This window comes from Python bivittatus, unplaced genomic scaffold (genome assembly GCF_059951505.1).
Source record: "Python bivittatus isolate LINGU-HERP-01145 unplaced genomic scaffold, Pbiv_v1 ctg000680_np1212, whole genome shotgun sequence".
In the NCBI taxonomy this organism is placed as follows: domain Eukaryota; kingdom Metazoa; phylum Chordata; class Lepidosauria; order Squamata; family Pythonidae; genus Python; species Python bivittatus.
Window position 1 is genome coordinate 8,183,438 of NW_028277095.1, and position 27,666 is coordinate 8,211,103.

Genomic DNA, 27,666 nt, shown 5'->3' on the forward strand with positions numbered 1-27,666 from the left:
GTGTGCAAGGGCGTAATTATAAGACCATATACCCAATGGTTTGCATAAATTATGGTAAATCTGTAATACTGCCCTACGCGCGTCACTGGGACATGGGGAATAAAGACAACTAGAACTTAAACACCGCATACTTAATTGAAACACATGCGTATGTGCCAAAGAAACGTTTTTCTAGAGCAGGTGGTAAAGGATGCAGTACGGAACCGCTGGCTGTTCCTGCCCTCCGTGATTTTCAAAAAGCCCCACGGGAGTGACAGATGTGTAAGTGCAGGGCCAAACTTGCAGGATCGCCAGTAGGCATGTGGGGCAGTGAAACAGAGTGGGGGAGAGAAGAAGGGGAAAGGAAATCAAATAGAAAGGGCACTTTCAAGATTTGGGAATTCTTACATTATTTTTTCCAAAAACCTGTGATCGCCCACAATCTAATCCCACGAGACAATCTTATCTAGTCAGATCTGTTAGACACACAATCACAGCTTAGAGTCTGTAGCAAGCTATTGCTCGGATTACACCACCATCCTACACAGTGAAAAATGAAGCAAGCTGGACCAGGGATATCTGGGGACAAGGACGGACGCCACCCTTGCGGTTCCAATCAAAGCTCCTCCTGGACCAAGCTGCTTCTGTATCACAGGTCCCATCTTTGCTTTCAGAGCTGCCCGGTTTAAAACAGCTGCCCACCATGATTTGCTTGTGTTTTTGTGTCTTGTGTATCCAGTGACCATGGCTTAGTAATCATAGCTTAGGGCTGTGAGGTTTATTGAATAAACTATAATTAAGCAAACCATGGCTTAGAATGATACATGAACCCAGTCATGGTCACAAAAGCCAGGTCCCGCAGCAGATTCAGGTGCCAAGGCTGCCCACCTTCTGCTCTGGCGCCACAATTTCTGTCATTAATGACATTATCCCTGGCATGACGGGTTCTTGCATACTGCAATTAACCATCTTGGGACGGAACAGGCTTTGTTACATATTGTTGTATTCATTCTATGGTTGCATCGGCTTTGCTGTTGTGTCTTTCAACTAAAGGGGTCCATCCAGTCATAAACAAATAAATAAAATGCACTAGCTCGTCTTTCAGGGTGATATGCGCCATCAGTGCCCCGAAGAGAACAAGCAGGCCTGTCTCCATACGGAAAAAGAAAGCCGTATCAGAAGTCGGGATGCTGTAGGCAAGGACTGAACCACAAGCGATATAGCATTTCATCTCTAGCTCCTTGGCTTTGAACAAGACATAAGGTCATACACCTACACACACGTGTTAATCTGCTTACCAACGCAAGGAGGACTCTGTTATAAATGCCACGGGGTTATGAGTGGCTATGCTTTTGTCCTTACCACATTTCATTTTTTCCTCTGTCCTCCTTGGTCACAACTCACCCCCCAGCCCTGCTATTTTTACCTCTAATTAGAATGGGATTAAATCTGCAGGGCAACTAGGAGGTTATGAGGGAATGAACCAAGCCAAATTGCATGGAAAATGTTTTTCAGTGGCTGGGGACTCTTGGAAGTGTAGTCCTACCACATCAGGTTAGGGAAAGTTGCACAGAGACCACAAAGCACTTCTCCAGATGTGGAAGGCACTTTTAGGAAAAGCTGTTCCTTATCCAGATGAACAAGCCTTTCCCTTCACTACAGAATATCCTAGGGGGCAAGGAATTGTCTCCGTTGAATTAGCGTACTTCTTCCTGATTAAGCCAGAAAACCACTAGCCATTGTGGGGAGAGGAAGAAACACATACCACATTAGCTCTGGACAGGCAGATACGCTGCTGGTGCAACAGAACGGTGCATTGTAATAGCTGCAATTTAATTTTTATCGCCAGGGCATATTTGCTTTCGGCCTGACCTATACAGAGGAAAGCCCCTTCTAATTATAACAGAGCAGCAAGAATTCGTTCAGGTTTCCCCAAATGCTCTGGATTGCTGGGCTATTGACTGCAGCGGTTTAAAAAAAAAAATAGAGAAAAAATTATTTATGTAGGAGAAGGGAAGAAGAAGGAAAAAGGTGGAACGAAGTGGAGGAGAGAACATGCACGAGTTAATGTTCTGCCCCCAGAACTCTCAGAAAAGCTCTGAATAAGATCTCTTCCTGAGATCTTTACACAATGCTAATCTACTGGGCCTGGAATCCGCTCCTGCTAGGCACATCTTCAGTTGTTGGGTGATCCAGAGGAGGCTGATACGCTGTGAAGCAAGGTTGGACATGTGTTAATACAGGGTTCCTCAACCTTGGCAACTTTAAGACGGGTGGACTTCAACTCCCAGAATTCCCCAGCCAGCAGAGAGGGAGTTGAAGTCCACCCGTCTTAAAGTTGCCAAGGTTGAGGAACCCTGCTTTAATACATTCACCCCTAGCCTGGATTCTGATAGAAACAGTAAACTGTTCAAGACTGAACAGGTTGCTGTGATTTCTGCAGCAAGTTTATCGCCGTGGATCAGCGAGATATAAGAACTATATACGACAGTCAGTACTAGAACTGGAATCCCTCCCGCGCAGTCCTCGGGTCTCGCCCCTGGAATTGGAGCCAGCGCAAGTCCTTCCCTCGGCCGCATCCATCGCGGGGGCCACGAGGGGCAGAAAAATCACATCTGTCCTAACACGCGCTATGGTAAAGATGAGGACGACCGCTGGTCAGCCTCCCGTCCACGGAGGAACGTCGGCCGCTCCCCATTAACGAGGCAAAACGTTGCAAGAACGTATTTCCCAGGGCGCCGAATACATTTTACGTTAGCAAAACGATGACGGTGACAGAGAGGAATTCCAGCGACTACCGTAATGAAATGCAAGTTCAGTTTCTAACAGTCAGTGTTTAAAACGTGCTGCCCCTCTTTCGTCTCTCTGCTCGGGGCCTATAAGCGAATCTCCTTTGGGCTGGAGCAGCGGTTTCCGTCTGGTCCTCGCTTTGGCGACCGCCTGGTCTAGTTTCAACTTGTGTACTTTTCCTCAAGTGAATACTTCCCTTCCCAGGGAGTAGGGACAGAGGATGACAAAACGTGGCCAAATTCCTCAGCCTGTTTCTGGAGAAGAGAGCCAAACGGTGGTGCCTCAAAAATCTTGTGCAAGCTTGAAACGCACAATTTTGCCCCTTAAAAAGACTTCAAAAGGACGGGGGGCGGGAAGGGGAAACAGGGTGGGACAGCTTTGGATATGAATTTTTTCCTTGAAGCCGCTCAATGCTTCATAAACCCGGAAGGACTTGAAAATGTTGTCCCTCCCCTCTCTCGGGTTGCTCGGGGGAGGGCTGGGGGCCAAAGGGCCACAAAGGGCCACAGATGCTGTGGGCGAGGCTCATGACAGAAGAGGCTGGCGGTAGGCGCAGAAATCGCGCCCGTCTGCCTCTTCGGATCACAGCGATCGCTTCCTCCGCGACCAACATCGCGTATCGGAAGCAACCCCGAACCTGCCCGTTGGGCGTCGGTCCACCTGGCCTGATAAAACAAACGTGTCCTGCTTGTCTCGTAAACGGAAGCATCAAGACAGAGCGAGACCCCCACCGAGCGGGCAGCGCCCAGCCCCTCCGCGCTAGGTCTCCGTTCGTTCGAACGAGCAGCCTGGCCTTCCGCAGCTTCTAGCAACGCGCCAAGAATCCACCATTCCCAGGAGGTCAACCTTAACGTGGTTTATCACTGAAGCGGCTCCAAGTCCTTCCACGGCGGTTAGTACAGGGTATCGTTTTAGTTTGCCCAGCGAAATGCACGAATCGTTTCTGGGGGGGGGGAAGAAGACCACCACCATTCACGCCTGTTAGTTATCAGCGCTATCCTCGCGCAGCCAGGTACGCTTGTCAAGCTCCCTCCAAAACTCTTCAGCGAGTTCAATTAAACTTAAAATGTTAAACGTTCTTTTTTAAAAGTACTTTAATTCACAGGGTTTTGTGTTTTTTTTTGGTTTCTAATATACAGCAGGTGGTTACTTTGTTTAAAAAAATCCATTCTTTTTTCCATATATTTTCAGTATCATCTGACTATACAATAACGTTCTATCTAAAGCTTTGTCCACGTGATCCAACCCCGGTTGCCTGCGCTCCAAGAATCAAGAGTCAAAACAACTCTGCCCCAAAATATAAAGAACTATCGACAATTTTGCTAAGATCGTTTTCATAGTTTTGTCAGGTAAATCAGGAAAGTGCAGCAGAAACGACCCCAATGGACACATATCACACAGAAGCAGTAACTGTTTTATAATGAAGGGGGTCAGCGAGTAGATTTTAGAAAGACTAAGAGAGCATGGACATGACAGTGGAATTCTATTTACAGAATTTGTTGAGCTAATTTCTGGGAGGGAGAGATCTGGATGGGATCTGTGGGAAAGCTGGAGAAAAATACTCAGGGTTACATCAGAATGTCTTTCAATCTTGTAGGAGAGTCTGATACACCTAGAAATTGAGCCATTCATACACGCGCACGTGGGGAAACTGCACTTTTTGAACCACTACAATACATATACACATACACAAAGTTAGCGTTAAGCTAATAATTATTCCACTACGGAGTAGGAGTCATCCTTCTCTTCAGAAGAACATCTTGAAAGGGACCCTTGATTTTGGACTTGAAGATCAGAAGCCAATGGAAACAAGTTTACTGTATCCAGTAGTTTGAGGAAACTGAGCATATCAATGTGAAAATAAAAGATAAAACTGTTCAGATACACCTAAGCTGGAAAGCACTTACTGTTAACTGGTTGACAAGGAGTGCATGCTAGTTCTACAAAGACGGAAGAATCTAAATAAAAAGTACAGTCTGTCTACCAGGAAGGGGGGGAAAATGGCTTCATATTACTGTGTTAACACGATATGCAATTACAGAGAGGGATTGCAAAAACTGAAAAAGAAAAACAGAACAAAGCAATAGTCTTACCTTCAAGAAAATCTGACATGTACATACAATTTATACAATTCCTCAACAGGCCAACCCTTGCCACAATGGTTCCCACCTCCCCTCTTCTAATGGTAGTTCATCCAACAGAAAAGATCTTAGCCATGCTTTTTGACACAATATGATGGTTCACATTAACCATTTTGCGTAGAATAATTTCCATAGCTTTAGTATCTTTATTTATTTATTTGTTTATTTATGTATTTATTTTAAGCACAGTCCATTCCTAAGCGGGTTGCAAAACAGGAGTTTACGGAGCAAACTGTCATCTTTCAAGGGCTTGAAATGTCTTTATCTAATCATCAGGCCTCAAGCTCAATTCTGCCTTTGGAAGACACTCTGTCCAGGCCCCAATCCTTGATAGGACTTCCTAACACGCTCCCCTGCACTGGAGAAGGACAATGCTACTTCTCTTCACTGCCCTTGGCCTTCCCGGTCTTGTTTTTTTTTTTTTTTTTTAATCAAGAAAAAAAGTTGACATACAATTTTGGTTAGCATTATTTAGGCAGATTAGTTGTACGTATTTCTAGCAAGGATCATACATAGATTACATGTGGGGGTTTTTTTTGTTTTTTTTTTTACAATTATAGTTTTGGTGGCGCTAAGGGATAAATCATAGCAAAGTGGTTAATACATGGTAGCGCTCCCTTAAAGATAGGCTAGTAGAGAATTGCACAAGAAACTGTCACAGGCTGTATCAAGGCTGTGCTGGAGAAAAGTACAGATAAATCCCAAGAGAGGGTACAGATTCAGAGCGGGGTCCTTCCATGGGGAGTTATTTCAAACAAAAACGAAAGCAAAAACCATCCAACAACTAAAGATTAGCTCTGTTAGGAAAAAAACAAAAGAAGGAACGAAAGGATTTTTAGGTACGTTACAGAAACCGCCTGTTACTGAGCGACCGCTACAGGTCTATGAGCTGATCCACTAGCAGAAGAGACCTGGCTAGGTTGGGAAGACTGGATTCAGAGCTTCCACTGCTGTTTCTAGAATGCCCACCTGAAAGTGCGAGAGACAGCCATTTAGTATCGAGCAAAAGACACACGTGTAAAAAGTTAGCTTTTAGTTAAAAAAAAAAAAACGAAGAGAAAGATGTCCACAAAAAAGGAAGAGCCAGCTAAACGTGAAGGGACTTCGGTCTAGATCAGGGTTTCTCAACCTTGGCAGCTGGCTGGGGAATTCCGAGAGTTGAAGTCTTAAAGCTGCCGAGGCTGAGAAACCCTGGTCTAGATGGAAGCTACTCAAGCTTTGGCTCGGTTAGAATTGCTGTCTGGAGGGAGAAATTTTGCAGAGGTTCTCCAATATTGAGACCAAGGAGGGATTTCCGAACACCAAACCATGAATCAAAGCAGCCCGCAACAGCAGAACTCAACGGCAGAACCAAGGGGAGGGGCTGGAGGCTCAGATCTGCAGCTTCTTCCTCCCTCCAGCAATTTAACTGGGTCTCCTGGTCCACAGGATCATGGTTCAATCAATATCAGAGGCATTAATTAAGCAGGGCAGGATTGACACTGGCATTACAACAGGGACCCTATCCCAAGTCGCTTGACAGTTTGGATTTGTTCTGCTAAGAGGAAAGAGCAGAACCAAAACTTAGAATCCTAGTGAGGATGGTGGAGAATCCAGTGGGTCACCTGGGGAAACAGACTCACTCTTTCCTTTTATGACAGAAGATCTTAAACCGTGAATCCCTCTGAGGAGACTCATTCAATGTTCTACTTGAAGCATCTAGGAAGGGAATTCATACTATGGACCTCCCTCAAAGCTAAGCACTCAGGATTCAAATAAGCACAGAATTAGCTGCATGAGCATAAAGGTCTAGCGCGGGCTAGATCTGTGAACTTCAACCAGTTGGTGGCAATACTGCTTTTGAGAATGAAGGAATCCCACGAGTTATTTCAAGTAACCAAATGTCAGGCCCTGGAAGTGTAATTCATCTTGCAAGCACGGATGCATCAGAACTAGGGAGAGCTGAGCGCTGGATTTTTTTTGAAGCTTTAGACTAGAGTGTCAAGCTAGAGTTTCCCTCACCCAGAACTCCAACAGGAGACTTGGGAATGCTCAACTCTATCGTTGGCGCATAAACAGGTGAGCACTGAGAATACCCCAGTACAGCCAGACTCACTAAAGAAGTTGAAAACAACGAATACAATACTGAGTTCTGGGTGGGCAGGAATGCTCCATGCAAACACACGACCATAATGCATTGCTTGGGCTTCTCACTCCAGACCTCCCTGCTTACCTTGTGAATTTTTGGATATTAACACAGGGATGGGGTCAAACTCATCTTCTGCCACTTTTTCAGAGCCCTCAGGGACATCAAAGCCTGATATCAGGTTAGTATCTTCTGCAGCATGATGGGGGAGGATGGAATTTAAAAAGGACCAAAAAGAGCAGAGAAAGATGGTTAGAAATCACCAAAACAACATTTGCCATATGTGTTTTGTTGCAAGGGAGGCAGAATTTCGAACTGTTAAAGCAGATTGGGTATTTAGGAGAGAAGGAGATAAACAGGGAACATTAGACGGGAGAGAAGCAGCAGCAGAAATAATTTGAGAGAAAATAGCCAAGTTGCACCAGAGAGTTAATGATGAGAACATTTCGTAGAGAGCTGAGCTGAGATAATGGAAAAATGGAAAGGCTTGGATTCTCATCCTCTGTACAAATGACCTCACTCTACTCCTCAGATGCACGTGAGGATTTATAACACAGGAGTATTCTACCACAGGCACTATCTGTGAAGAGCAGCTGACTGCACACCCCCTTCAAGATGCTTCAACTGCTTCTCTCTTCATCATGAGCTCTTGACACCCTTGGAACAGCACCGGGGGACATAAATTTGCAAACGTTCACATATGCCTTCACGGCTCCCACGCTGAGGAAAAGAACCACTTTATCTGACCTGAGGCCCAATCGTATGTCTAAAAGATTACAATTGTGGCACACAGTTTTACAAGAACACCATTAGCTTCCTTCTCAGACACACCATTCAAGCCAAAGAAAGACTCCAGCAATAGCCAGCAGTGGCTCTGTAAGGGAACTCAAAGCCCTCTGTAGTATGGTTTCCTGAGGGTACTGGAAGAAGCACAATCAAAGCACAACCGTAGCTTTGAAAGCTTGATCCACATAGTAGGAGCAGGGTGTTTTCCCAAAACGTCTAAGAGGACCTAGATTCTATACACCAGGACTCAAAGCAGGCTGCCTTCTAAGGTCAAAAATCAAAACAGATAACAAATAAATATAGTAATTTAGTCAACAGAAGGACAGGTTGCTTACCTGTCACTGAAGTTATTCAGATGGTCACCTGTGCACTGATTCTTATTGGCTCTGTGCCTGTGAAGAATACCATTTGGATCCTATCAAAGCTTTTGGTGGGGAACCAGTCCTACCTCCCTAGCACTAAGCACGCCTAAAGTGCTTCTGTTCACAGACTTCAGTTCCTTGAGTCAACACAGTCTCCCAATACAGGGATGGAGGAAAGAAAAGAGAACCATGTGTACACAGATGAACACTCAAAGAACTTAAGTCACATGTAAATCTGTCCTTTGTGGCCTCTACGCATCTCACATATAGGAGACTAACAACAGAACTGGGGCAGGTCAGTTATTAAAAGAAAGTACCCCCTATCCAAGATCTACTCATCCCATAGAATGTAGTCAAGAAAGTGAAGACTGATGGTTGGGGACCAAGAAGCCATCTGCATGTGTTTTGCCAGGCACACAGCACTTATGAGAAATGCTGTCAATGAAGCAGCCACTCTGGTGGGACCAGACTTGATGTTCACTGGAGGCGGTAGTTTAGTTATTCTAGAAGGCTCCAAAATCATGCCTCCCACCCAGCGCCAAAGATCTGAGAGCCCATGCTTAAGAGAGGACAGCTGTTTGATGCAGCAAGATGGATGGGGAAGGTCAGAGAGAAGGCAAGTGCTTGGCAGATTAGCAGACAATACAGAGAAGCCTCCTACAGTGAGGCAGGAAATAGAAAGAAGGCTGACAGACTAATATAACTACTTGATATGAAACTTGAAGGTAGTCTTTGGTTGAAAAGTAAATGACTAAATAAATAAATGGTAGCCTTTCTTTTCCTTCTGGAACACTGAAAACGCCCTCTCTGTATAGGGCTGCCATTTTACCTGCTCTATGCGCTATTTGATCACTGAAGAGACAACACCTTCAGAGGAGCAACGGAAGGTAACAGAAAGCTCTCAGCTTCAAAAGTCTGTGGCTAACACAGAAAGGAGAGGCTGCAGGAAGGGGAGACAAAGAAACCGAACTTTCTTCTGGAGGTCTGAAGTGCCATTTTGGCTGCAGAACAAACACGAGTTAGAACACACGGCATTGTAGGGACCTCCAGAGGCAGATTTTTGAAAAATGACCGATGACTCAGAGCTGTGGAGCGTATGAATAGAAGGACTCTGAGCTAGAAGAGTGTGTCCCACGTTGTGATCAGAAAAGGCAGTGGTGCGCCTGTCTAATTGCCCCCCTTCCCCAAGGCTGAAGGAGGCAGTTAGTCTCTTTTCAGGAGGAGGGGAAGAATAGAGCCGCTATGGCCGCGGTGAGGAATCGATGTGTGTAGGTTTAGATGCGGCTGATTGTGGGATGGGCATCTCGCTCCAGAACTGTAAAGTGTAGGGAGCAGAATAGGGTCATAAAGTGTAGGGAGAAATAGATGATTTCTTCCAGGAGAGCTGGAGGGGGATTAATTGGCAGGAATTAACGTGGCGGTAGGGTTTGGCTGAATTCAATAGCATAATCCATGAAGTGAAATTAATGCTTGTCTGAGCATCTGACAAAGGCTGAGATGACTGCCAATGGATGCCACCCTGGAGATGATGGAAGGACCCGATGGCCAGATTGCTTGCAGTGCTTAGCTTCCCCTTCAGCAGCGGGTGGGGAGAAAAGGTGGGTCTGAGCCACTCTTTCTTGACTGAAAGGGTCAAGGAGATTGGGCCATCATGAGAAAAGGTCCCAGCTTCTTCCACTGGCATGGAGAAGAGGGAGATGGGTAAGGAGGGGCAAACTTACCTTGCGGGAAGTGTTAGTCCCCACATGAAAGAGGCCTTCCTCTTCAAATGGAAAGCACTTAGTTCTGTGCAAGTATCTTTAAGCTCCAAGACTCTAAGCCGGCCACGCACATGCAGCGCAGTGATTTCTGCAAGACCCTTTAACAGGCGTGCTCAGGAATCAGCCCTCTCTCTCTAAGGGCTAGGGAACGCCAGCATGTCTGGATGAGGCCTTTGCTGCCCATCCCTAAAAGGCAGTCAACTGCTGGAGATCAGGTCAGCAACCATTTCCCTTCGTAGCTCGGGCCAAACTTCCTTCTCGGGACTTGGGGAGCTCCATTTGAGATCAGCTACGCTCTAGGCCTGGTCCTGCCACCGCTATTCCTCACCCAGAGACTGTGAGCGTGTGCTTTCCCTCTGCTGTGTCTCTTGCGTTCCTGGCCTTGGCTTATGGGCCACGTTCTCTGCCTGCATCCCCACTGGAGGGGTTCCAAAGGGTGCTCTTGGCAGGCGCAGGGCCCGTGTTTGTGATGCAGAGAGAGCGTGAAAAATTTCTTAAAGCCCTCAAATTCCTCCAAGAGACCAAATCCGTTTCCAAAATGCTGCTGGCTGACCTTTTTTTTTTTTTTTTTAACAATATTTCTACTACCGTAAAAAATTCAGTGAGAATGGATGTCTTAGGAATGGTTAAAGCCTCCTTTCAGTGCAGGAAATTAAGCCTAATGCTGCTGTATTTTCCAATTTTGGCAGACACTCTCTCATTTTCCAGGATAATGCTGGTTTCATTGAAACACCAAGGTAACAATCTTAATCACACAAAAGCAGAAAGGAAATAAAACCCCAACATACCTAGTAAGAATATAACGTTGGAACGGGTGCCAGAGAAACAGACTAATCCTTCTTGTTTCATTCACTGGATGCTAACAACTGCTGTTCATAATGGGCCCACTCAGTGAATTGATTTGCACAACAGAAAACTGGAATATTGGCCCACCGTTTGCCACTGAAGCTTCAACTGTGCCCACTGAGGGTGCACTGCAAACTTACACAGGCATAGCTCACTGTAAAACTCACGAAGCAGCTGCATGCATACACGAACGACAGTTCATTTAACTCTGTTTCATTGAATAAATCACAAGAGCTGTCCTGCATAACACGCTAAGCCAAAAGCAGTCAAAGTACATTGTGGTATAAGATGACGGGTGATCCAGGGTGCCATGAGTAAAATGTTGGCTATCCGTTTGTCTCTCATGATTCATCCCTAGCTGAGGCATATTAAAATGTGACTCAAGGGAAAGACGCATCTAGTGTTACCAGAATCAATACAAGAAATACAGGCAGGGGACTTGTTAAGTACACCCCAACTGTGGGGCTCAACCGAGGAACACTCACTTTCTTGTTCTACTAGCCCAGGTAGGCAAGGGGGAGAGAGATGGAGGATGTCAAAGTGTATCCAGGAAGGTGAGTCAGTCTTTTCATCCCTGTACTGCAGGTGAGGCTGAGCAAAACTCAGCTTCCCAAAGGTGAGGAGAGAAATTCAAATGAAGGACACTTGTAGCTCTGGCTCTTCTACACCAATTCTAGGCAACCGAACCTACTTTTTCAAGGCAGGAAGGAGTTCTGCACTTTGGATATGAAGGAAAGCAAGAGAAGTGATGTTCTAAGGAGCCCAGGCTTGATGCTCCTTTTAAGCAACCACAGAAGGTCTAGGAAGCATTCAAGGTAGAAAGACAGCAGTCTTTGAAACAGCAATTCTTTTTATTGATTGATTGATAATATTTATATAGCTGCCCATCTCACAAAAAGTGACTCTGGGCAGCATACAACTCTTTGTTCTCCTGACACAGTCATTCCCATCAATCCGATTTAGTAAAAGATGCTTTCTTAGAGCAGAACCATCAGACGCATTTCCATATTCCAATGGACAGAGGACCATCAAAGCTTTGAACAGAGATCACTGACCAAGGAGTGTTCTTACACGCACACACCTGCATTCCACCATTATCCATTCACAGACCTCTGTTTTTGTCTTGCCTCTTCATTTGAACGAGGCGCTAAAAAGTTGTTTACCTTTGTGAGTTTGGGATGAAACAGCTAAAGGAGCGAACTCGTCCAGGAGGTCAGTGCCAGGGTTAGAAAGCAGAGAGCAGTCAAGCAAGGAGTCCTCCACAGTGACTGAATCTGGAACCAGGAGAACAAGCGAGAGTAGCAGATCACAGCACAGAGAATAGGAAGGAGGCGGCTGCACCCTTGCCTAGTGGTGGATTTCCAACCCATGATCCACTCTAGAGAGTTATCCTTTATTTTTAAGGAAAACCTGATCTGAACTGGGGCTAAATCCCTGAAACGACCTCACTAGGATTGCATGCATGTAAAAAAAGTGGGGCTTTGACTGCATGGTTGAGGCTGCCATCTTAACTTTTTTGACCCTCCTGCAGACACCCCTGGACCTCACATACAGATAACATCTTGAAATAAGTCCATTTATCGAAACAAATGCTGACTTTGGAAGGAATCTCTGATATCTCTTCAATTCCTGAGCCGAGCACCAAATATCTGAAGAGAGAGCCCACGGAAACATCTAAACATGTACACAACAAAAAGTTCATGTACAAACTTGAGAAAGGATTCTGGTTTCCAAACCAGGTTAAACAGCCTGCTGGGAAACGCAGTGCTCCTTTTTCTAATTTTACAAGACTGAAATTCCTCTTAACTTGGGATGTACTCTAGCTAGCAGTGTTTCTCAACCTCGGCCACTGGAAGGTGTGTGGACTTCAACTCCCAGAATTCCCCAGCCAGCATACACTGTGCTAGAATATAAGAACTTGAACAGCAACAGCTTAATCTTTGTATCCCTTGTATCTCCAGCACTTTGGGAAGGGCCTATCCTAGCAGAACCAAGGATACCCTCAACATTAAAGTGAAAGGCTGTCAGGAAAGGAGTCGGTTTCTGTTCCCAGGAGCATCCCAATGCTGGGACTTGCAGATGGCCGTCTCTGTTCCTTCCCATCACAGCATCAGTGACCGAGCCCAAGCTGCCTCACCAACCTGCTCTGCTGGAAGCCATCGAGTCTGCCTGGGAGGACGTGAGCTGGGGCACAGGAGCCTCAAGGCCCGGTATGAGGCTCTCGGCGGCGAGATCAGCTTTTCCTTTCCGAAGGCACAAAAGAGCAGAGCAGAAACCAGGATCAGCAGAGGCAGGAGGAAAAGGAAAGTAGCAGGCTGGGATGACCCTGGCTCAGAGGACCAATTCCAGAACAATATTTGTGATGGCATGAGGGTTTATTCCTCTAACAGAGGCAATCCAAGCAACACCACATTTAGCACCTGGACCCATCCACTCACTGCCTAATCTGTTTCAGAAAGCTGAGTTTCCAACATCTGGAAGGCAACATCTCTCACAGTGGAGATATCTCCACCCTGTGAAGCGATCCCAAAGAGCAGCAGTCCAAGAAATGCACAGGCTTGTTCAACTTCACTGGGTTAGCAGGACTTCACTGAATGGAAAGCCACACAAAGGACCTTCCCCATTTGGCTCTGTGTTAGCCCTGTAAGGTAGACCAGACTAAGAAATCAATGTCACGTAGACCAGGACTACTTTTATTGTAACAGAATCTTGCAAGCCTGAATGGGCTTCCCCCTCCCTCTCTTTGTCTTCATGTGAATTAGGGAGGGGCTCTTCTGAGACATTTTCTCAAGGGATTTTCTTGGCCAGGACTTGAGCCCCGCTTATCTGACCATTGCCTTGCTAGTGGCTCTTCTTCCTGTCCTTCAAGGCCATTTCCTATGTCCTCCACATCCTGGTATTCACATGAATTTTGCACCAGGACAGGAGGACCTCATGCCATTTCAGATGTGCCAACAGAACTTCTCAAACTGAGGATGGCTGTTGTTACAATGCATTTGTTAATGCATGGAGAAAACCCTCTAAAACTAAATGTACAGACCAGACAGTTAATTTTCATTGTAAGCCCTGATTTTATTAAGTTGTAAAGTTTAGGTGGCTGATTAAATTACCTGTCCCAGCAAACAAAGTTGTTTGCAAGAATTTGCTTTGTAAAATCCTTAAAATCAAATTGATTGGCTTTTAAAACATCTAGGTTGTTGAATTCAACTGAGTCTGGAATTTAAAAAGTTATGCTTTCAGAATGGCGAAATTTCAGTGTGCTTTTTAAAGTGGATTTCTAGAATCTCTTCTTGCTTTGCCATAATTTGCCATGTTAAATCTGCAAAGTTAGCTTTTGATCAACTTGAGGGGGTACGCAGCCCTCGGGAGCTCAGAAAATCTACTGGAATAGACCAGGATGTTTCTCCTAGACCACTGGCAGGCAACATTTTAAAGCCATTTTCTGCACTTCTTTTTTATTAGGCCACTTAGGGTCACGGGGTCATGTTTGGGAATGCCACCAAGGGGCAACAAACCTTTCTTTCCACCACCTATTATTAACTTGGGGGAGAGGTGTCACTTAAACTGCAAAATAATTTGCACTTTTTGCCTCCCAGAAAAAAAATAAACAAGCGTAAAAGCTTGACATCAAATTTCAGGGGTACAATCTTGGGATTGCTCTGCCAGATGAAGAACTCTGGCCAGCAGATGGCAAATGCAAAACCGGAGTCCTTTTACTGCTCATGCTTTTAATTCACCAAGGCAGCAAATTTGCAAGGGTAAAAATGGAAAGCAATGCCAGAAGAAACTACAAGGTAACCCTCCAGGGGAAAGCCTTGTGGAAGTGTTTGCATCATCTTTCCAGTCTCTAGAGAAGACGCAGACACTAACCGTTTACCAGAGACGGGTGGAAGGCTGACGGTTAGAATGGTCTGAGTCATTTCAGACACAGATAGGTCTCTATACTTTCCTTCTAGGCATTATAGTGCTGTTTTTCTTCAGCAACGTGGCTTTCACCTGGCTATATAAAAATGCTTATTGGCTTGATTTCCAGTGTTCTCCCTCTGGTTTTGCTCTAATGTGTGTAGTCCCTCCTGGATTCATCAGCTTCACCTTACCCTCGGGAAGAATGACCACAAGCCAACTTTCGGTTTAACCCCATCACATCTCGTGGTGTACTGTCACTCTGAGTTGGACATAGGTGTGTGGGTGCAGATCGGAGCATGCAGGGCGAACCGGTCAACGTGCAGGGAGGGCGGGAGGCAAGAGAGAGGGATCTAGGTTTTACCATTCATAGCGTCAGAGGTGCTACCGAAGGGATCGGCCAGAGGCAGGATATCGGGGAGCAGGAGCGGAGGTTCAGGAGATCTGAGGCCCTCAATCAGTTTTTCTGGTGAGGAAGTGGGAAGGAGCGAGAAGAGGAAAGAAGCAGAAAGAAATGAAGCAAAACCGCAGTAACAAGAGCTGGTTCAGTTAAAGGAAGCTACTCAAGTGACGTGGACAACTCCTGCAAACGTCCCCCTTGTTGTAGACTTGGTCGTCATTATTAGCGTTTAACCGTTTAAATATCAAGGCAGGCATCCTTTCATCAAGACCCTAAAGCCTGACTCCCTCTGGATTAAGTACGCTGCTCCCTGGGAAGCACAGAACACTTCTCCGTGAACAAGACAAGCGCCCACACTCTGCTAACCCGGAGCCCCCCAGGCGGAGGGACTTGTTGCTGCGAGGAGTCAGTCCAAGATCTTCGGGAAGGGCGAAGAAGACATTTCCAGCTCTTCAGCTCTCCCCAAATGTTGCCTATCATTATTCATCTTCCTGAATGTTTCAGGACCCTTATGCTGGAACATCTAGTTGGCCAGTGAGAATAGCCTAGAATGTGCTTAAACATCCACCCAAATAAGGCCAAACTAAACATTAATCCCACTTCCATCATCCATTCCATTTAATCCTGGGTTTTCTGGACCCCTGTCGGGATTTGAAGACGACGAATTTGGGTTGCCCGCTCTGCTAGAGAGAAAACGGAATTTTGCCACATCTCGTAGAGGGCATCTAAACGAGAGGGGCCGCTGAAAAGCGGAAATGCAAAGAAAGGGGGCCTGGAAGGCTGGGTATTTATTTTTTGGGACCATCTCAGGTGGTTATAAGTCAGCTTCATTCATAATGCAGAACTGCACGTTCAAAGACCTCACCTCACACACAGCTGAGCAAAGGGAGCATTTCGTGCTGGCCGCTGAGTCCACGACGTGCCAGCACGAAGGCAGGGGCTCTCTCGGGGGACGGCGACTGAGTAGTCAGTGGACAACACTGTCCGAAGTTTCAGCTTTGCTCCTGGGAGCCCTCTGGCCCAACTGAAGCCGGGGTGCCCTTTGTAACCTCTCCTCTCTGCCTGCTTCATAACTTCTGCAACTCTTTTTTGGTTGTCGTCTTTAAAATGTATTGATCTGAAATGCTGCAAACTCCCTTGAGTGTTACACAGGCATTTGAGGAGTAAGGCAGAACAGTGTTTCTCAACCTCAGCAACTTTAAGAGGTGTGGACTTCAACTCCCCCCAGCCAGCATGGCCACTTTAAGATGGGTGGACTTCAACTCCCCCCAGCCAGCATGGCCACTTTAAGATGGGTGGACTTCAACTCCCAGAATTCCCCAGCCAGCATGCTGGCTGGGGAATTCTGGGAGTTGAAATCCACTCCTCTTCAAGCTGCTGAGGTTGGGAAACACCAAGATAGAAGACTAAAATAGACCCATTTTCTGGGTAAGTCTGAGGAAATGTACGATTTTCTGAACTACCAGCAATGACCCCGAAATCCCGCTGTAGGGGGCTTAGAGTCACCCTAGATGCTTCAGTCCATTCACAGACACAGAGAGAAGAAAAAAACCTGCACCAAATGTGGATGAGATGTTGTACATGCACCCCTTCCCACTCCCTGCTCCACAATAAACTTCAGCACTGGCAGGTCAAGGCTCAAATGCCATGTATGAGCAGAGCAGAAGAAACTTCAGGGCATTCACAAAACACTGAGACCAAATTCACCACAAGCTCTAGCAGGCACACAAATGTGTTGGTTAGTGGGCAAAACCTTTGCAAATTGGCCGTGCTACACATCTGACTGGACACATACCCTTTATTACATGTGGCCAGGAATAAAGCATCTAGAATACCTATTATTGACAACACCATTAATCGCCAGATTTGGGAAGGAGGGGCATCCTGCTGACTGTGTCCCCTTGATCCTACAGGTAGACCTCGCTTACCAACCACCTTGTTGACCGACCATTCAAAGTTATGACGGTGTAAAAAAGAAAAAAAGCTTTGTGACCAATCTTCACATTTATGACCATCGCAGCATCCCGTGGTCACGTGACCACCACTTGTGTGCTTTGCAACTGGCTTGTGGTAAGCAGAGTTAATGGAGAATGCAGAAGTAAAATCGCAAATGCAGTCACATGATGTCTTGCTTAATGACTTCAGTGATTCGCTTAACAACCAAAGCAGAAGTGAGATTGTAAGTCCGTCGTGTCACATAATTTTCCGCTTAGTGGCCATGGCATGTAGCAGTGGCGTGACTGGTCCCAATTGTGGTCGGTAAGTGAGGACTACCTGTATACTCGAGGGGACACAGTCAACAGGATGCCCCTCCTTCCCAAATCTGGAGTAGTCAGGATACTTCCCGTTCAGGACACATGGCTACAGTTACAACTGTCCTCTTGTAAATGCTGAGTTGTGAACATCATGCCATGGGCAGGGGGACATTTCAGAGTTTCTGATTCAGTAAATTTCAAGGTCCCGCCTGCCCCACTGCGTGCATGTGAGGCCTCCAAATGGATTTAATCGAGTAGTGACAGAAGCAGGTGCGGTTCTTATTGCCTTCAAGAGCTGCTCTTCATTATTTTCCTACTGCTAAGTACAGATGCAAGACTTGATTTCTCCATTTGTGACCTTCGTAACCCCCAAGCTGACAAGAAATCTTTGCCTTTTGTCCCCCCAAGCTAAAATGCATAATTAATTATGCAAATCAAGTTGCCAAAGGACTACAATTAGCTGGATTCTGTGAAGACGGCTTTGAATCTCCTAGCAGCTGTGTGCAAATTTTCGCAGGCTGATTTGCTGAGGTTGTGAAAAACAGAGGAAAGCAAGCTTGAAACAGACATAAGAACCCACTTCCACCCCCCTCAAAAAAAAGCTATCAAAAGGGATCTGAAAATAGACATTTTTCCAAAATGCAGGGCTTTTTAAGATCACCTGTTCCAATATTGGTGCAGAATTCAAACACATAGCATAACTCAGTCCCATGTACAGCAACCAAAGGGGTGCTGTGTATGAATAAAACAAAGGCAAAATGGATCCAAAAGATTCAGACCACCTCCCAATGAAACAATTCACTTCTGCAGTGGCCTCAAATACAGGACTTGTAGCAAAGCAGCGTTCTTCAACCCTTAGGCCACACTGGGGCCACACCTTTCAAATTTCAAAGTAATTGCAACACATCCAGAAGACACCAAGCTGGGAAAGAACTGACCTATTAAGCCTGAATTTCATACATTTTAGAAACTCCAGAAAATAAAAGGTAAATATTTGGTTAGGAGAGAAGGACTGGGGTCTGTCACACTGAGACTGACACCTTGAGCTTCCACTCAGGAAGAGGGACGATGAAAGAACAGATGAAAAACTTCTTAAAAGTTTCCCTGGTTTTGTGGAACCAGACTGATAACTGTGGGTTGGAATGTCCTTATTGCACTTGATTAAGAGGTTTTTAGCAACCCATCAAAGCGAAGTCAATAAACCTGCTATATCATTATGGCATTCCACTGATACACCTACAGTTTGAGCATTAAGTTAATTTTTCGTATTTGGAAATACATGCTTCCTAGAGGTACTCATTCAGCAAGGTCTTAGAGATGATCTCACCTTCCTATCAAATATCCATCCTTCAACATTTCTTTTCCTGCATCGTCAGGTCAGAAGCCAAAGGGGCTCAGCGGGAAGTCTGAGCACACATCCCTGACCACTTCACCCACTTTCGCCAGTTTACCAGGTTGAAGTTGCAGCTGAGCAAGAAAGGGACCACACACAGGACATCCCTGGCTGCTCACCTGCGGTGGCCACTGCCCCCTTCACCTGACCTTTCAAGCAGGAGAAGGGTGGATTTCAGTACTCCTGGGCCGTTAGAAAAGCATCTGGCAAGCTGCTTCAGCATAGGCTGTTGAAATGGCACTCTCTCAGATGCACACCCCTGTTTTATAGCTACCCCATGCTATCAAGATGCCCCAGCAAAAAAATTAAAAATAAATGAGCAATCCATAAACATGAATGCTCAGAGTAGAAAAAGCGACTCTGTCAAAATGCAATTCATTCAGCAGCTGTTCAGTTCACTTAGAGTCAAGATGCACCAAAAGACTGCACATAAAAATACACACTTCAGAGCAGACCACTCACTCTGCAACCACAAAAGGTGAGAAAAGGGCAGCTAATCCAGTAACACACACTGCAGCAAAGTCCTTTTCTTTGGACATCAGCTGAAGAGGAGAAATTATCTAATCAGAATCCAGTCAAATAGCACATTTGGGAGTGGGGAGGGCTAAGGCCCCAAGAAGGTGCCCAAACAGGCTGTCCTCAATAAAAAGTCCTGAATTTCAGAAAGGAAATGAGCAGGAAGAACAGTATCTACTTCATAATGACCACCACCAAGGAAAAGCTGAACTATGCACAACCCTGCTCTTGCATTTATTACTATGATTTTGCATCATTTACTTCAGTTTTGCTAGTCTTGGGTAGGCAGCAATGAGTTGCGGTGGCAACCAGGGAGACGTGAAAGCTTTGAAAATTTTCTTCAGCCACCTATCTGACTTCTAAGATCCCAGGAGATGTGCCCGCCACAGTTTTAAACATGCCCTTCAAGCAGCCACCAGCATTAAGATGTCAAGGTGTTTGTCACTTGCAAAAATAGTACTGAGGTCCTCTCAAAATTTAGCCAAACTTCTACAAAAAAGGTTCAAATGTCACAAACTTGGTTTGATGTCATGCAAGACCTCTTAAAAGTTCAGGGCTCTCACAGGAGTTCTTGCAAGATTCTTGGAGAGAAATCACTGAAACCTCACAAAATTTCATACGGTTTTGGTAGAGAGAAGGGGCAGATTATACCCTGATGCTCAGGGCCAAAAAAAGAAAGGTAGTGAGCTCTGCACATCCATGTGCCATCACCCTGTAGCCCGCTGGAAAATCTGCACCTGTAGTTCTGCTGTGCTTTGTATAAACTCTGCTGGAACACAGTGAAAAGCGAGGAGGAGGAGGAGGAGGAGGAGGAGGAGGAGGAGGAGGAGGAGGAGGAGGAGGAGGAGGTGGTAGAGCCGCTGTGCCTTTCTAGTTCACTGCCATGCAGCAAGGTAGAACTTTGAGGGGCCACACAAACCAGTCCCCGCCCATGACCTGCATGGGAACAACCTATAACTGAAGAAAAATGGATGTGTTCTGGGCAGAGAAGAAGCAACAAAATCTATCCAGCCTGTCCAATAGCTCATCAAGCAACAAATTAATGAGCTTGTATGAAAAATGGCTCCAAAAGACAACAAAATGAGAGTCTGAAGTCTGACTTCCTTGTCACTCTTTTTAACAGACACACTGTGCCACCTCACTGATCTTGCAGCAGTTAAGAGTTGCATGAGTTGGAGTGATCTTTGAGGAGCAAAGAAAAACAATTAAAAGGAGTTGGAGACTTCAGTTTTCAGGGAACGCTTCCTGAGGAAAAGCTGTTGACAGGAAGGAGAAGCACGTAATGGCTTTTTAAGCTTTCTTATGGATTTCCTCTGTGGCACCATCACTGCACCATTCCCCAGCTGGGAGCCCTCCAGGTATGCTACACTGGCTAGGGAATGATGGGAGATGCTGAGTCCAACAGGTAGAGAGAACCAAGTCAAGGCAAGCTGTAATATTGCAACGTGCCTCGGAAAGGAAAGGAAAGGAAAGGAAAGGAAAGGAAAGGAAAGGAAAGGAAAGGAAAGGAAAGGAAAGGAAAGGAAAGGAAAGGAAAGGAAAGGAAAGGAAAGGAAAGGAAAGGAAAGGAAAGGAAAGGAAAGGAAAGGAAAGGAAAGGGGAAAAAGGAAATCCAGTATCCATTACAAGGTAATGCAAAGACTAACGCATAAAGTAGCATGCAACCTTTCGATTTCTTCAAAACATCAGGTGAGATATTTCAAAAAGAAGGAAATGGAGAAGTGAACCCAAAGATTTGGTCAGATTTTTAGCCAAGATGTCTGCAGCCATTTTTCTCTGTCCTTGTTTGCTTGGAGTAAGCTAACCTAACAGTGACTAACACATTCAATGTTAATAAATTTAACACCAACTTTGAACTGTAGATCTCATGACTAATATCTTCTAATTTCTGGATCCTCTTACTTCTTCCAGTAACACCTTAAAAACATGCTTACAAACCCCAGACTTTTTGCAAGTCCAGCAATTTTCAGTTCTTTAAGTCAACCTCTGACCCACCTTTGGACGTTAACTTTTAGGACCAAAAAACCTGCTTGTGGATCATTTCAAGACTGTACAAGTACACATCTTCTTCCTAATTCAGACATCTTCAAGAACCATTGTAACTGTTTTTTACTTTAGTAGCCAAGGACAAAAAGGTTGATATTTAAATACTATAATCAGAAGTGTTGAGGTTAACCTATTGTTGCCCTCTCCAAGATCTTATGATATTATGGATAATAAAGTAGCCTATGTTAAAATATTACAATACTACTTAAAACAACCCTAAATCATATCAGTGTCAAAATGTACATGGAAAGCCATATAGATACAATTATAAAATTAAAAACAGCAGAAGTCATATCTGAAAAGTCCAGTCCCTACTGACCAGCAAAGAAGAAGCTGGATGAACCTTGAGAAGAATGCTATTCCAAAGCCAGGCCAACACTCCCACCAAGAAGGCCCTGTCATTTGTGCCCACTTGTAGAGAGGTATCACATTTTAATGGGCATAAAGGCCTTTTGCTATTTCATCTTGTTCATATAAGTCATAGTTACCTGGTGTATCTGACAGTGGAAGAGGAATGAAAGGATCAGGAACAGCCAGAAGTGGAGGGCTGGAATCCAGAATATCTTTTGTTTTTTCAACTGGAAGGAAGGAAGGAAGGAAGGAAGGAAGGAAGGAAGGAAGGAAGGAAGGAAGGAAGGAATTGAGAACGGAAAAAAAGATGTCAAGCAAAGTAGAGAGATACCAGAGATAAAACTGGGTTTGCTCAATGTCATGTTTAACCAGCATTTCTAATGTGGTTTTCCTCTGGATGTCTTAAGCTACAGTTCCCACCTAGATCGCTGAGAGAAGCAAAGTAAGACCCCGCTTCCCTCTCCCACCTCAACATTTTACATCATTAAGGATTAATGCAGGAATACTGTGTTTTTCTAGATTTTTTTTTTTTTTTTTAGATTTCTAGATTTTCTAGATACACAAATAAAGCCCTGGGTTGATATACGAAGCCAGAAGAAGCCTGCACCACACATACAGAGAAAGAGGGCGTAGGTGCACATACTATACCTGCAAAAAGAAACATTCTGTACATTAGCTAAAATAACTTTATCGAACAGTATAATCTCAACACACACAATCAATAGGTGAAAGAAAGCACCATCAGGAATTAAATGCTATCTGGGAACAGAAAAAGTGGATTCCTGTTGTCACCAAGAAGACAGAAAGGAAGGAGCTGAAAGAGATGGAGGGCACGGAGGGTGCCCCACGGACAGCCCCATGCCCAGTCACAGTAACCTCGCCTTTTTGGTCGTCAGCATTATAACAAGTACACTGGACTCAGAAGGAAGCAAGAGCAGAGGGCAGGTGAATGTACACAGGATTGGGGGGACATACAGGAGGAGACTTCCCTAAGATAATCAGCATCCGAGCAGTTTAGGGCTTTAAAAAGCCAGAGTTCTGACTTCTATAGAAGCAAAATAGGATGGATCCAGCCACCCAATCACTCAAGAAGCAGGCTGTTGCATCCTGCACTAGCTAAAGTTTCCAAATTGTTTCCAAGGTAACCATACTTGGAGCACTTTATAGATAGCTGTCATATTGCAGAATATATAGCTGACATATCAGCCTTCTGGATTATGAAGTCCCTCTTAACCATATTTCACAATTCTTCTCCAAGGATTTGAAAGTTGGCACACGGTTTATCTTTAAGGTTACAAAAGCCCCGTGATGGAGATCATTCCATCATCATTTCACTTTCTTAGTATAGCTCAAGATGGGACAACCTTCTGCACCTCCAAATGCTGCAGAACAAAAACTCCTAGTATTTTATTCATCATGATTAGCTAGGCTGGTTTAGGCTGATGGGAGTTGTACAGCAACATCTGGAGAGCCACAGATTCAATACCCTTGCTATAGATCCACCATCCCCAAGCTGGCACCTTTCAGATGTGATGGGACTGCAACTCACATATTTCTTAGCATGGTGAGATAAAACCAATTAAAGCAAACGCAAGCCAAGATGCCTTGAAGATCTAGAAGTTTAATATTTCATTCGTTCAAATTTTAGAGCAGAGGTGGAAGTGGCACACCAGAGATGCTGAACTTTACTCCTGGTGGTCCTGACCTGGCCAATGGTGAGAAATGCTGGAATATATCAATCAGCAACATCTGGAGGATGACAGCATTCCCACCCTCTTTTAAAAGAGCAGATGGAGGAAGACTCTAAGCATTAACGTTCAGCCTTGTGCAGAACCTTTTCAACCTTTTCACAGACAGAACCTGACTGTGGTGTTTGCAGACAGCAGGAACCTTCAGCTGCTGCAGGAATTGGCCAGTCTTACTCAAAGCCCAACCAAATTTTATGAGGTTAAATAGTCATAATGATTTTGAGAAGAATCAACCACTGAAGGTATCTCAGAGGTGAAGAAGACATTCCCACCAGACATCTGACACACCATCCATAAAATACTCTCCCCTTTCCAATTTAAAGGTTGAGTTTGCTCCTGAACTGCACTGCTCACACATCGGTTTTCCAATCTCTGCTTGATTTAGCAAGATTCAGCTTGACAAACCCAAATCAACCCCAGGCAACTCTCCATTCTTTTTGGATGGAACCAACAGTTATGCCCCACAACATACCTGACATGGGTGCAAGAGAAGAAGAGCCAAAGGCATCTGACTGTGTTGTGGAAGGTGCAGGCTGAAAACCTGGGATGAGGTTCTCTGTTGAACTGTCAAGCTTCTCAGGAGGTTTACCTAGACAGAATTCAAATGGCCTGGTCATTAAATGTTACATGTGTTACTAGCTTGGGGAGCGGGGCAGACTGTTTACAACTATATGGAGATCAGTGAGTGAGCGAACATGACAACAAACAGGAATTTAGTGTGAGAGTTCCAGTGAGGAAAGGGAGGAGCAAAGGAGAGAGGAAGAACCAAGGAGGGACAACCAATGTTAAAAGTTGCTGCTGACGGCTAATTGCCCATTGTATGCGATGGGAGCACGACCTCCTGCTGAGCCAGATGAAGGAGCTTCAGGGGATATATAAGGTAGCCAGTTTCCAGAGAATGAGCACACTGAAGGAGCAAACAGGAGTTTGCAGGGGAGGTCAAGGCAGAGGGTTTTCTTTCTCCTTCTTGTTCTCCATCTGAAGAACATGGAAACTCAGAGGATTACTTTTGTGAATGCAAAGAATGCACCAGATTTCTTTTCCTCCCCAGATACAAGATTTATACAAACTGCAAGTGCTAGTTAACCAGCCTCTTGAGGGGCTACAAGCAAACCTATCTACCCTCCAGCTCAAGAGGGAATCACAGAGTTGGAAAAGATCTTAAAAGTAATCTAGTCTAACTCTGTTTGGTGCAGGAACTGCTAAAGATGAAGAATGCTTGGATCAGACAGAAGAAGCACTTGTGAAAGAATAAGACGCTTCCTGAAGATAAACAAAACCAGTCAGAGGGGATGGAGAAATAAGGCATATGACACAAAGAACCAAACCTGTCAAGAATAATTGAGGAGGCGGGGAGCTTCAAAATGATTTCTTAAGAAAGATTATACTGACAATGATGGAATTTACTTCCATTATTTTATATTACAGAAGCTAGGTCCATGGGTTTAAACCAGGTTGCCCAGAAACACCATACTTGTACTGGAAGACACATATCCTTGACAGATGTATGTCATAATGCTTCTGACTCAACTATGACTAGCAGTGTAGCACAGTGGCAACTCTCACATGTTGTGGTGATTCTTTCCAAGATGTTTCTCTGGAGAATGAGCAGCAATTGTCACAAGCAGCTACCCACGGCTAGCTGTTTCCATTCTTAAATATTTCTAATGAGGTTTTGTTTATCCCCCTACCTGGCAGATAAATTGGGAATCTAAGCAAGGACAGAGGCTGACACCACAGCCAGCAAGTTGCTTGCATTTGTTCCTTAATACATTAGAGCAAAACCTTTCATAAGACTATTTATACAAAACTGATTAAATATATTAAAATAATCCAGTTCTGGAAACTATATAAATCAGCAACTTCAGAAGCTCAATATCATGGAAATGACTTTCCACTAATGGAGGGGATTTTCAACAGAAGCACTTCAAGCTGATCTAGAAACAGAATGCAGAGCAAAACAGATCGTTGGTCCCAACCAGCCTTCTCCAACCTGGGCACTCTTGAGTTTAATGGCAGTTTCTAGAGTGCCTCCCATCCTGAGGAAGACCACTGGTGCTGCAGGCTGGAAAATTTGGGAGCTGGGTTCCCATGGAACCAGAGGGTATAAGATTGGTGAAGGGCTGGTATAATCTATCATAATTCCTAAAATCAGAATTTGGGGCAGTAAAAAAAATCAGCTTGTCTGTTGTGAACCTTTCAGTTACTAAGAGCCACTGAAATGCCTTGTTTTGCTTTTCATCTTTAAATAGCCAGCTTTGGCCAGTTTCTGCACCGAACACAAACTAACCATCACTTAGTTTTGCAAAATCCTTATTCAGCAGCTCCTCTGCTGTGAGCTTGGAGAAGTTGTCATCATCAAAAGGGTTCCAGGTAGAGACATCTGGTGGGTTGTAGACATTTTGCTGTGAGGTCCTCGGAGAACCAGAAGGGGTAGTTGAGGCAGACCTAGAGAAAGCCACCCCAAGGAGTCAAGAGTTAGAAAGGCTGATTCAATGGTTTATTGTTAACTGAACTCCACTCCCAAAGTCATTCCAAGGGTTATGGGTACAGCTAGAGGTATGACCACAGACCTCTGAAGTCCTGTCAAGTTCTATATTTATTTATTTATTATTTATTTATTAAGTTTTTCAACCACCCATCTCCCCCCAATGGGGAGATATATACTTGACCATTGCCCACACCAGTCTAGAGGTGCATTTGGAAACCCAGGAACAGAAGTTATGTTGACTTCCATATCTCAGTAACCTCAGACATATTCTTTTAGTTTGGGACACAAACAAAGAGTGCTAAGTTTTCCCAGCCGACAACAAAAGAACATTTGTTATCTATCAACCTTTTGGCATTTCAGCTCTTTTCAGCTTGACAAAGCACTGAAGCACAACCTAAAGAAAATCTCTTTTATTATATATGTTGAAGGAAGGGGGACTTAAAGAGGCCTGGGTCTTTAAGTTGGCAAAATAACAAGTCAATGGTGGTACCACCATGGCAATTCCTTGAACTCTTTTTGTATAATAGGGTTCTCATTAAAACCTGATGGCCTGGTGAAGTCTTCAGAGCTCCCTCCTGCACTCGAAAGAAGAACACTCCAGTTATTCATAGGAGTGACTGCAATAAAAAGGGAGGTTTTGACCCAAAGCAAAGCAAAGCAAAGCAACCACAGACTACACACACACACACACACACACACACACACACACACAACCCTGCCTGGAGCAATCCTCCTTTCTCCGCCATTATTTTTTGTCAGGCGGAAGAGAGTTTCGTTTTCATCCTCCTTTCTCTCTAATGAGCTCAGGGTAATGTAGATAATGGCTCCCCCCGCCCCTCAGAGTTCCTTTTTATCTTTACAACATCGCTGTGAGATATGTTGGTTCAAGAAATTGAGAATGACACAAAACCTCCCCATGATTTCTACAGCCGAATTTGTACAGATCTGAACTCTATTATAACATGCTCTGGGCTCTTCCTCGTAGCTTTGTTAACTGCACTGCCCCAATCCTTGACTTGGCATCATTTGTGCTACCTGATGGCTGAGCTCTAATGGTGCTACTTGAAAGCTGCTTGGAGTCTTTGGAAATGCAGCAGAGTAGAAGCCGAGTAATAAACAAGCAAACAAATAAATTATCTGCCTCGGTAGCAATGGCTGTGAGTGGTCCTCTCCTTACAGTGTTATTGCAGGACAATTTAAGGGTAGATTAAATTTATGGGTAGATCCCCTGCCTTTGTTTCCCCCTCACACAGCATCAGCAGGTAGGAGGAAAAACCATGACTGACTGCTCTCCTTGAAGAGCCTGGATGAGTGAAGATGGATGCCCAGGAGGGAGACTTTAACCGCCTTTCGAGTTGCAGAGGTCACCAGTCAGGAGAAGCTGCATGCCAGTGTCAGCCTTACAAGGTAGACCAGACTAAGAAACCTAGGCCAGGACTGCTTTTATTGCAAAGATATAACAACAGAATCTTGCAAATGTGAATGGGCTTCCCCCTCCTTCCCTTTGTCTTCATGTGAATTAGGGAGGGCTCTTCTGAGACATTTTCTCAAGGGATTTTCTTGGCCCAGGCTCAAGCCCCTCTTATCTGAACATCACCTTGGTAGTGATCCTCCTCCTGCCCTTCAAAGCGATTACCCGACTTGGGCCATTTCTGAACACTAATCTACCAGTTTTCTGGAAGACTAATAAACCCATCTTCCAAAGTAGGGCAGAAGAGGGCTGCAGAGTGATGTGGCTTAGAATTTCCACTGGCTTTAATCGAGGCCACCTTCC

General features: G+C 44.8%; 1 protein-coding gene across 11 annotated transcripts in view; it reads right to left on the reverse strand.

The window, feature by feature from the left end:
- Nucleotides 1-27,666, reverse strand: part of AAK1 (AP2 associated kinase 1) — a 108,095-nt gene that overhangs the window by 11,556 nt on the left and 68,873 nt on the right. For 2 of the 11 annotated variants that reach the window (XM_088151976.1, XM_088151975.1), the window contains exons 15-21: nt 25,692-25,849; nt 23,874-23,990; nt 21,791-21,880; nt 15,057-15,158; nt 12,931-13,032; nt 11,953-12,063; nt 7,123-7,227 (exon numbers count right to left, since the gene is read on the reverse strand). In XM_088151976.1, coding sequence (XP_088008102.1) covers nt 7,123-7,227; nt 11,953-12,063; nt 12,931-13,032; nt 15,057-15,158; nt 21,791-21,880; nt 23,874-23,990; nt 25,692-25,849 — 785 coding nt within the window. Of the gene's footprint in view, nt 1-3,919; nt 5,880-7,122; nt 7,228-11,952; nt 12,064-12,930; nt 13,033-15,056; nt 15,159-21,790; nt 21,881-23,873; nt 23,991-25,691; nt 25,850-27,666 lie in introns of those variants that run through there. The other 9 variants (XM_088151986.1, XM_088151985.1, XM_088151977.1 and 6 more) reach the window with 9 other exon arrangements.